This window comes from Apium graveolens, chromosome 3 (assembly GCF_009905375.1).
Source record: "Apium graveolens cultivar Ventura chromosome 3, ASM990537v1, whole genome shotgun sequence".
Taxonomy (NCBI): domain Eukaryota; kingdom Viridiplantae; phylum Streptophyta; class Magnoliopsida; order Apiales; family Apiaceae; genus Apium; species Apium graveolens.
The window spans coordinates 287,676,140-287,687,657 of NC_133649.1; the positions used below are offsets into that span (position 1 = coordinate 287,676,140).

Genomic DNA, 11,518 nt, shown 5'->3' on the forward strand with positions numbered 1-11,518 from the left:
CCATTTAGAGGATAAACAATGAAAAAAGAATAAGATTAACTAATAAATGTAGGATTTGGCGGTTTGTAGTTTATATGCTTCAAATTGTATTTGAACACAAACATAGACATTACGTGCATTGCTCTTCTAATTTAGTACATGATATGAAGCATGATTTAAGCATTGGAGTTGGAGCACTCTGCCTGCTGCTCCAACTCGGAGCTCAACATGCGATGAAGGAGCTCATCAACTCTGTGACTGCGTGTTTTTATGCCAGCATAACGCCGTCTTGGCTCCCTTGCTTCACTTTCGAGTTTAAATTAAAATTAAACTCGATGAGTGCACTGTGGATGTATAACTTTGTCTCCTTTTTTCTCCCCCTTGTATCTAATTTAATTTCTATCACTATAATGCAAGAAGTAGAAGGCATACTTCTAAATTCTGATATCATTACACGATTCATAGCATCACATCTTTATAGTTGTATAAATATTTTATGTATGTCTTTTGAATCACGAGCTATATTTCGACAAACCAGCAATCCGGATAGAAATTTACGAATCTATAATTAAAGAGCGTACAACTTAGCTTAATTAGAACCAATTAAAAACTAAAAAATTAGGGTTTCAATTTGAAACCCCCAATTCTAAAATTAGGGTTCAAAACTTACCAAATTCAAGTTTTAACTTCAACTTAGCTAATATCGAAAACGATACAAGAATCACCAGCAAATACAGATCTAGAGGCTCTTTTCCTCTATATTACTTTCTTATTCGCCATCAACGTCACGAAAACCTTGCAAAATCAACAATATCGAAATCAAATACACGCACGCACAAACATATAAACATAATAATATAACATCAAGGGGGAGAGAGAGATTGTAATTACAAAAGAGTATAGATGGACAATATCATTGCGATGTCTAATTGGGATACGTCGGCAAGAAAATCCAAATGAACATTGTAATGAAATTCCGGCGAGAGAAATTACGATACAGATTAGGGGAGTGAAACTCGGTAAAGATTGACAAAATTATTGTGGGTGCTCTTCAGGGAGAGGAGAGAGTGAAGAGAGAGAGCGTAATCGGGACTCGAGAGAAAAGAGGTGATATGGGTGTTCTTCAGAGAGAAGATAGAATGAAGAGAGATGTTTTTGAGTTTTTTGTTTTTATTTTTGGTTTTATATTTTTAATATTTTTTGTTTTATTTTTAATTGAAAAGAGGGGGAAATGTGTGTGAAAAAGAGGGGGATAATTTGATATCAGCACTCTTTCGATAGGCACTTGCATTCTGAGATTAGTGAAATACCAGAACTGGCGGAGACATTTGCTTTTATTGACCCCGGATCCACATATCACGTGAATGCTGATTTTGAAGCATACATTTTAAACCGGTTGAGAGAGGGTAACTCGGATCGCCTATTCTTTCTTTCGCATAATCAGAAGTAAGTACTTATTGTAATACTGAAAATTAAAAACATGGATAGTACAGTACAAATTTCTATGTGATGTGTCCTATCTGTCTTTGTTTTTTTATGAAAATAGTATGCATTGGATTTTGGTCGTTATCTGGGAAGGGGAAATATATATTCTGAATCCACTACCTCACCCGACACAATTTTCAGAACTAGAAAATGCGTTATCAAGGTAAATTTTTATTAAGGTAACAGTTTGGTATAATTGCATGTTCATTTCTCTACATTATATGAGATTTTATGTTTTTTATGCAGGGATTTGAAAAGTTACAACTCTAAAACCGGCAGGGGCAACAAGATGGCCAAGGCAAAGTTTCTTAGTATAAGTACAATAGATTGAGTACCTAATATTTGTGCTTAAATATATGATTTATTTGACATGCCTGATTTGTCTTTCAATTAATGAAATAGGGATCTCCCAAACAACCCGGTGGGATTGAATGTGCGTATGTAATAATGCGATACATGAAAGAAATTATCGATGATGACAAGTTGAATTTTGCTAAAAAGGTATTACCTTGACGCTTCCAGTTTGCTATATACTGAGATATGGTTACTTTTCGATATGGTTACTTTTGATTCATGTACTGAATTTTGTTTGTTTGGAATTTGTAATGGTTGGCCAAGACTCGATCGTGTTACAGCATTGAACAGCTAGATGAAGTTCGCATTGAGGCTCTGCAGTTTATCCAAGAGCATATTTGATCAATTCTTGTACTCAAGGTCTTTTCTTTTGCGTAGTCGTACATTTGGTAATTTAGACGGTTCTGTGTAGTAAGAATGTAAGTGTATGAATGCTGGGGTTGCTGTATAGGTTTGCAAATGCTGGGGGTTGTACATTTGGTAATGTAGATTCTGTAGTTTTTGAATGATTGATGCAGATGATGGGGTTGGTGTTGGTGATTTTTGGATGATTGATGCAGATGATGGGGTTGGTGTTGGTGGTTTTCGGATGATTGAATGGTTAAATGTATGAATGATTGACTGGTTAGATTTGTATGGATGCGTATTATTCCAATGTTTTAGTTTTGGTTATGTAGTAAAGGACATCGGTTTTATTTATAACAAATGCCTATTAGTAACGAGTACATCGCTTTTTTAGAAAATTAGTGATGTAAAACTTTACACAATTTGGTCTATAAATTTCTTACACATCACTTTTAATTAAGAAAAGATGATGTCAAAAAAGATAATGTACATCACTTTAAGGTAAAAAACTGATGTCAAAGGAATCCAGGTTCAAGTCTAAATTAAACATAGAAATTACTTTGTTTAAGATAAAACTGATGTCAAGTGACGTTATAAACATCACTTTTAACCAAACAAAACTGTTGTCAAAAAACGCAATGTACATCAGTTTAAGGCAAATAACTGATGTGAAAGACTAACATGTTCAAGCCTAAATGATACATAGACATCACTTCATTCTAGAAAAAACTGATGTCTATACGCTTAATTAGACATCACCTTTCATTAAAGAAACAGATGTTTAATATGCCATTTTACATCACCTCTGTCAAAATTATCAATGTTTTTATGACAAAAAACATAGCTCAATATATGTTTAATATGTTTTAATAGGTGTAATTTAGTTATTAAATAATTTGTTATAGCATTTTTTGTGAAAAATCATCACATAGACATTATTGTTTTTCACTAAAATCGATGTTTTTGTGACAAAAAACATAGCTCATGATATGTTTAACATGTTTAAATAGGTGTAATTTAGTTATTAAATAATTTACTTATAGCATTTTGTTTTAATAATCAACACATAGACATCTGTTTTTTAACTAAAATCGATGTCTAATCCAGTATAGACATCGGGTATTCACCGATGTCTAGAATAGACATCACCGACATCAACATCGGTTGGGAAACAGCATAGACATCGGCCAAAAAGTGATGTCTATGGACTTTTTTCTTGTAGTGTCATGTAGGTAATTGTAGTCCTCCATCGCTTGAGAACGACTATATTATATGGGATGGGTAGATTTTGTGGGTATATCTTCTATAAACCCTCACGAGACACAACTCGTCTTACTAGGGTTGCCTAGGGGTTTAACGGCTTGTTGCATATGCTCAATACAATCGTGTCATCTACGAAAGTGGAGTTAGTTAATTAGATAATTTTATTTCTCTTATTTGCCCGAGGACGTGCAAAATGCTAATTGTAGGGATATTTGATAGAATATAAATTTGTGTATTTTTTAGATGATATTTATCCCCATATTGATTATATTTTGCATTTAATTGGACCTTTATTAATTAGTTTATAATATTTTATTGCAGGAATCAAAGAATTCTAAGTTGGAAAGGATTGTATCTAAATTAGAAGAAAATTCGGATTTGTTGGACTGTTCGAGCAAGACTTATTGTTTGGGTCGTATCTTGAGTTCCATTCATCAGATTTGGACGATTCAACAACCCACGCGAAGATAACGAGATTCTCTTTAATTAAAGAATGGTCTAAACTTCAAAATACACTCGGATCATCCAAGTAACTGCATAGAAAAGTCAACTACGAATTTTGACCGTAGAATCCCATTCAATTTTGGAAACTCTTTTTTATTCCCAGGAACAATAAAAATACTTTTTATATTAGGTTTATATTATTAGAGATAGATATATTCATAGCCACCAAGGAGAGAAGAATATTTCAAGGAGAAGATTGTGTGCTTGGGAATTTCGATATAAGGATTTCTCTTCTACATCTTTACTTTGTATTGTATTCTCAACTTTCTATGATTTTAATGTACTTATTGATGACTATGGTAGGATAAACCTTCTTTGTTGGAGGGTTGTTTTGAATCCCTAAACCAAATGATAATTTTATGAGTATTAAACTTGAATTCTTGAGATGTGCTTGATTATGCTTATATGTTCGTCAATGCTTTTAGAGATACTTGAATTAACAATGGTATGTGGTCATCCAAGTTTGTTATGTGATTTTTATCTCTAAAAAGTCAATTAATCTTTCTATGTGGTCATGGGATTAATTGTATAAGTTTGTAATTCATATTAACTTTTCTATTTGGTCATGAGGTTATATGAATAACAAAGTTTATTTATATGTGGTCATGATAAGTTTTCTGTAAGTATTTAGCATATCAAGGATATAATTCAAGACTTGTACTCCCTCCGTCCCCCTCAATTCTTTATATTGGGGGATGGGGACTCGGCACGCATTTTAATGCTCTTATTAAATGTAGTTGCATAATTATTTTTTAAATTTTTTTTCTGCGAAATAAAAATATTATGTTCAAAATTTTATACAAAAAAAGAAAAATTTAAAAATAAATTACGGAAGTATACTTTATAATTGTCTTAAAATGCGTGTAGAGCATGTGAAAAACACTGTAAAGAAATCAGAGGGACGGAGGTAGTATGTCATGGGTTTAGTGGTGGATTTACATGTTTTCCAACATCTCTCTCCAATTGTTTACACACAAATTTTTCATTAAGTTATATTTAGTTTAATTAAAAACAATAAATCAAACCAAATCACATTCTTATTTTTTATTCAAGATTAAAGCAAGAAGCAAACCATTGATCTTTGGCGTTAACGATACCCTTACTTATTCTATATTATATTCGACACAAAAAGGGTCTAAGTTGAGTCACATCAATTTTCATCTATAATATTTTCTAACAGGAGTTAAATACGAATGTGGTTGATTCACTACAACAAAAATTACTAAAATCCACCGCCAAATATCGGTGGAATTTATCTATAATCGACCATATTCGGTGGATTTCAGTATAAAATCGACCGAAACATGTTGGTGGCTTTTAAGAGGGTGGATTTTAAGTTTTGCGGTGGAATTTATATAAAATCGACCGAATCTTTGGTCACTTTTATTAAATTTGAAATTTGAAATTTTGTGAAAATTTGAATCTCCCCCCTAAATAAATTATACCAAAATCGGTCAATTTTAACATTAAATATTTCAAAAAAAAAGAGAATCACCCCACCGATGAACCAAGACTCATTCGTTGGATCTTGCTGCTACAAGAGTTTGACATTGAAATAAGGACAAGAAAGGATCTGAGAATGTTGTAGCTTATCATCTGAGTCGCTTGGTGAGGGAGTAATAAGATGTGCCTATAAATGAGACATTTTCGGACGAACAACTTCTCCAGATTGAGGTAAGTGCTCTAAAACACTTTATTACATGGTATGCAGACATTGTGAATTACTTGCACACTTTTTTAAACATGATTCAAAATTTTATGTGTGGGATGATCCATATCTTTGGAAGTATTGTCCCGATCTAGTAATAAGAAGATGTTTTCCTGATAATGAATTTGAATCTGTGTTAAGGTTTTGTCATAATTATGCATGCGGAGGGAACATAAAACATAAATCATATTGGGAAATTAAAAAATTCAACATAAAACATATTTATTAAAAACAATAAATCAAACCAAATCATATTCTTAATTTTTATTCAAGATTAAAGCAAGAAGCAAACCACTGATCTTTGGCTTTAACAATACCCTTACTTATTCTATATTATATTCGACACAAAAAGGGTCTAAGTTGAGTCACATCAATTTTCATCTATAATATTTTCTAACAGGAGTTAAATACGAATGTGGTTGATTATTTGCATGTATTTTTGACGTAGTGCCCCTCCCCCTTTCGCCCACGTACGTGTTTTTACTGTATACACACAATTATACAAATCTTGGTTTTACTATAGCAAATCCATAAACACCTTCAACTTGCCTGAATAAAGTCGGTGTATTTCGTCATGAAAAGTCAAAACCTTATTCCTCACCTATATTAAAAAAATCAACAGATGGTGTACATACGTGATCCAAATGTATATAATGCTATATATGCTACTAAAATGTCTTAGAGAGTATGACATTATTAATTACTAGTGTGACAAAAAAAGAGGTTAAATATTAATAAAAGTATATATATTATTTAATCTTGTAATAGGATGATTAATAATATATTTTTTTAGTGAAATTTTTAAGCCAGCCAGACTTAGACTGATAGGGTTAAGGTAGAAATATGCTAAAATATATGTTTTATTTACTTGTTATTTAATTTATGCATTACATATGGATTAATACTATCTTTGAGACGGTACATAATTAATATTAATCCAAAGGTGTCTTGGTGGTCTTAATTATTAAGTAACATATAAGAATAGGTACTAGTTAGCTATCACCCATCTTCACTCATATAGGTGTTCCAAAGTTATTTTAGGGTAAATAGTAATAAATACTGGCAAAATTGCAATACTAATGATCAAAGAATAAAATTGGTGAAACTTCATGCAAGAAATAATATGCCGGAAATACTAAAGTTAATAATTACAAAGTTTCTTAGGAACCTAAAGCAAATCAAGAAAGTATTATGATACTCCATCAGGCGTAACCATGTTGACATCGGGGTTCCCTTCTCGGCTTCTGACATGGTCTGGTCTTGTTGCATCTTGCTGCCGTTAATAATTTCTACGAGCATTTGGGAGAAAGGTCCCAACCACAGTCTGAGAAGAAAATGAGTGTTAACATGAAGGTTAAAATTGTTTAGAAGGAAGCACTATATGATATCAACCCATTGATTTCATGAAACTTTGATTTTATAATTTTTCAACAAGCGTAGGTGAAGGCCTCTGGAAGAGGAGTAAACTATAAAATAAAGTCTAGACTTATAATGCACCACCAAAACTAAATAGATAGTATACATTATGTTAAATGTTCATGACAAAACAGGGGTATTAAGGTAAAAAAGTGCAGGTCTGACTTGATGCAAGCTCAGTAGCTTCAATCAGCAGAATGTTGGAAAGTAAAATGCATCGAAACAAATTGAAAACAAATTGAGCATGCTACTATATCTCAGCCTAACGATTTTACAACAACTAGCATGAGACACACTGACTTTTTACATTTAAGTTATTTGTACATAATTAAATCCTAACAGTAGAACAAATAGAAGATCTTACTTGAACCCCGCCAGCTGCAACTAGCGGGCCAGCCACGGCACCTCCTATGACATGGCCGTCGGGACATGCTAGCGATACACTGACACCACCTGTTCTACATCTCCCCATTCCAGTTTCAGCCACAGTAAATGAGCCAGTCAAAGACAAGATATGAAACTGACCCTGCAGTATATAGTTTGAAATTGTGCATTAAAGAGAAGAGAGAGAAAAAAAAGAGTACTAATTCCATTATTAAGTAGATTTTTATTGCAACAAGGATACTCAGAGAAGCTATACAGCCATAGTTGTCTCCCCACTCAGGAATTACAAGTAACACAATCACCCTGATCCGAGCAGGGCATGTCCTCCATTCTTGTATGTAAATCAGCAAAAGTGGGGTCTATATGTAACTATACGGCTATAAATCACAAGACAAAACACCTTTTTCGTAATTTCTTAATTAAATCAATTTGCATTCAGACGAGATAGCTAACAGACATATGCACATACATTAACCTATATTATGAATGCAACCAATAAATTAGAGTTGAAGTAGTAGTAAGGAAGATAGGAGTCAAACCTCATAGGTGACTGAACCACCAGAAGAAATGGGATGAGAAATCAGGGCACTAGAAACAGTTCCGTAGGCAGAAACCACACAAATTCCTCTAGGCCCGTTTTGAACCAGAGACATGATCTTTCTAATAACATCCTAAAAGAAACAGTACAATATATATTTAACACAATTTAATAAAAAATTATACAAGAAAGTTTAAAAAGAGAATATGTATACCTCCCCACAGTCTACATGTATCACATGAGCCGTAAAGTCTGCAGCAGCTGTGTTTGCATAAAACCCATCTTGACAAAAGAAAAATTACAATGCATTTAGTTCCGATAATAATAACTAGGGAACAAACAAATTCTCATTCCTATAAACAAAATCTATTATTTTTTAAAGCGCCAACAGCATAAATACAGATAAATACCTAAACCCCAAAAATATAGTAGAAAAACATGAAAAGAAAGAAGAAGCAATTCTATAATTATTTTTTGAAATTCAGTGAAGGAAAAGTACTCACTCATGGAAGCAGGCATCTGCAAGTTTTCAGAACCCTGGGGCCGTACACGATCACGGCCTCGCCCACGTGGGCCCCGGACAGAATTTTCAGCTGAGGGAGACAAGTTGAATGCTGGCTGTGGTTCGGAAATAGCCCGTGGTACGGGCGGTGAAGCAACAGCAACTCTCATGGGCATTGATGAAACAGCACTCATCGCTGGGGGTGAAGATACAGCACCCATCACTGACAGGGAAGCACCAGCACTCCCAGGAGACAGCACAAAATTTCTTGTTGCTTGAGACTTTAGGGGCCTTCCCCTCTTTCTTTTTACCTCCCCGCTGGGGGTGTTCAGGTCTAGGGTACACTTTCCCTTCTCAGATGCCATATTTTCTCTGTTATTTAGAGGGTCTTTGTGTGTGTTTGTGACTATATTGAAACTGTTGAAAACTTAGTGTTGTATTGGAGACTTGCCTATATTAATGATACCATATCTAAAATATACCCACCTATATAACAAAACTTTATTTTATTTTTCTTTATATGTTTTACATTTTATTTTATTTTTTAAATCTAAATTTCTCTATTATATTTTCTATAAAATGTTTTTCATTTTCATAGCTTATTTTCTTTATTCTTCTCCTTGGTTCAAAATACAACTAAAAATTATTATGTCGTGTTCCAATTTAGCAATTCAAATATCAATTAATATCAAAAGGATTCAATATTTAAAAAACTAAGTTTGTGCACTCATATTTAATTTTTCTAAATATATCTACATTTGGCGTTTTGACTTTTGTAACATGCATTTCTATATCTGTAAGCCGTATTATTTTGTCGCTTCTGTTATACAATAATTTCATTGTTTACATAATATAGATCAAAATCCGATCCACATTCATTTTAGAGATATAAATTTACTTAGGTGCATTTATCTATTTTTTACTCATATAATATATTGCAAGATTGATATTTATTATAGAGATATAAGGTGGTTGATGTTATTGAAAATCAACTAATATTTTTTACTAAAATCTAACTTCTCTATTATATTTTTTATATAATATTTTTCATTTTCTTATAGATAATTTTCATAACTTATTTTTTTTATTCTTCTCCTTGGTTCATAATATAAATAAAAAATAACATCTCGTATACCGATTGAGAAATTCAAATATCAATAGAGAGGATTCAATATTTAAAAATATTAACGATTTGCACTCATATGTAATTTTTCGAAATACATTTACACTTGGCATTTTGACTTGTATATGTAATTTTTTGAAATACATCTACACTTGACATTTTGACTTGTATAGTATGCATTGCTATATCTGTAAAGGGTATATGTAATTTTTCGAAATACATCTACAATTCGCATTTTGACTAGTATAGTATGCGTTGCTATATCTATAAACGGTATTGTTTTGTCGCTTGTGTTTATACATTAATTTCATTCTTAGATCAAAATCCGGTCTACGTTCATTTTAGATATATAAAATGTATTGAGTGTATGTAGTTAATAACAAAAATATTTTTGGCTTATATAATATATTACAATATTGATATTCAGTTTAGAGATATAAGCTAGTTGGTGTGATTGAAAATCGCATAATTAAATAAATCAACTTAAAATTTCTACAATAAAAACAACATCAGACAACAACTGAAGAAAAACCCTTATTCTAAAATAACAGACAATGGTCTTTTTTTTCCTCCCATAACCATTATATAATCAAGGTTCATACAATGGTTTTGTGAACCGTTGTTTAAAAATGCTAAAATTTTGGGAGGTTAGAGAACAGTTTTTAAAAACTCTTGTATTATAAGAATTCATATAACGGGTCGCATAACCGTTCTAAAATATTACAAAATTGTTTTCAAAACTATTATTTTAGTATAATTCACACAACAGGTGAAATAATAGTTGTTAAATATTAGACAACGGTTTTAGAATACAATTGTTTTAGTATAACTCATACGACATAAAAAAGTATTGTATTAGACCATTGCTTTTTTGTGTTGTCTATACACTGTTTAGACATATGTTAAGTTATACTAATTCTAGTCATATGAAATTTTTTTTAAAAAAATTCAAATTAAATTTGCAAGACAAGAATATAAAAATCTAATAAAAGTACTACTTGCTATCAAGACATTCTAACCCGATTGGCAATATAATTTTTTTAAATATTTTTTTATGATCCAACTGTACGGATGTTAAGATATATTAAGTCTAGTCATATGAAAAATTTATAAAAAAAAAATCAAATTAAACTAGCATGAAAAGAATAAACAAATCTGGTAAAAGTACGGCTTATTATCAAGAGATTCTAACCCGATTACAAGATAATCTTTTTAAATAATTTTTTCGACGATCCAACTGTGTGGATGTTAACATATATTGATTCTAGTCATATAAAAAATTATCAAAAAAATTCAAATAACACCTGCTTGACAGGAATAGAATAATGTAGTAAAAGTACTACTTAGTATCACGATATTCTAACACGATTGACAAGATAATTTTTTTAAAATAATTTTTCAAAGATGTTAAGATATATTGATTATAATCGTATAAAAAAAATTATGAATATATATCAAATCACACTTGCTTGACGGGAATAGAATAATCTACTAAAAGTACTACTTACTATCATAATATTTTAACCCAGTTGACAAGATAATTTTTTTAAATAATTTTTTCGACGATCCAATCATACACATGTTAAGATATATCAATTCTAGTCATACGAAAAAATTATCAAAAAATTTCAAATCACACTTACATGACGGGAATAGAAAAACCTAGTAAAAGTACTACTCACTATCACCAGTTTCTAACCCGATTGAAAAGATAATTTTTATAAATAATTTTTTTGACGGTCCAACTATATGAATGTAAAGATATATTTATTCTAATGATATGAAAAAAATATCAAAAAATTTCAAATTACACTTACATGACTGAAAGTAGAAAAATATAATAAAAGTACTACTCTGTAACACGAGATTCATACTTGGTTATATGATAATTATTTAAAATAAATTTTTGGATGATTC

The 11,518-nt window shown here is 31.4% G+C and overlaps 1 protein-coding gene across 1 annotated transcript; it reads right to left on the reverse strand.

The window, feature by feature from the left end:
• Nucleotides 1–7,862: 7,862 nt before the first annotated feature.
• LOC141715125 (AT-hook motif nuclear-localized protein 11-like) lies at nucleotides 7,863–8,843 on the reverse strand. The gene is made up of 4 exons (XM_074518607.1): nucleotides 8,480–8,843; nucleotides 8,191–8,258; nucleotides 7,978–8,109; nucleotides 7,863–7,886 (listed from the first exon to the last, which is right to left on the reverse strand). The coding sequence occupies exons 1-4, from the start codon at nucleotides 8,841–8,843 to the stop codon at nucleotides 7,863–7,865; spliced, it is 588 nt and encodes a 195-aa protein (XP_074374708.1).
• Between the last annotated feature and the right edge of the window lie 2,675 nt (nucleotides 8,844–11,518).

Coding starts and splice junctions, on each gene's coding strand:
- LOC141715125 (XM_074518607.1), bottom strand. CDS start 8,843: ATGGCATCTGAGAAGGGAAAGTGTACCCTAGACCTGAACACCCCCAGC. Junction 8,110..8,190: donor TACATGTAGACTGTGGGGAG/GTATACATATTC, acceptor TGTTTCTTTTAG/GATGTTATTAGAAAGATCAT. Junction 7,887..7,977: donor GTGGTTCAGTCACCTATGAG/GTTTGACTCCTA, acceptor TATGTCTGTTAG/CTATCTCGTCTGAATGCAAA.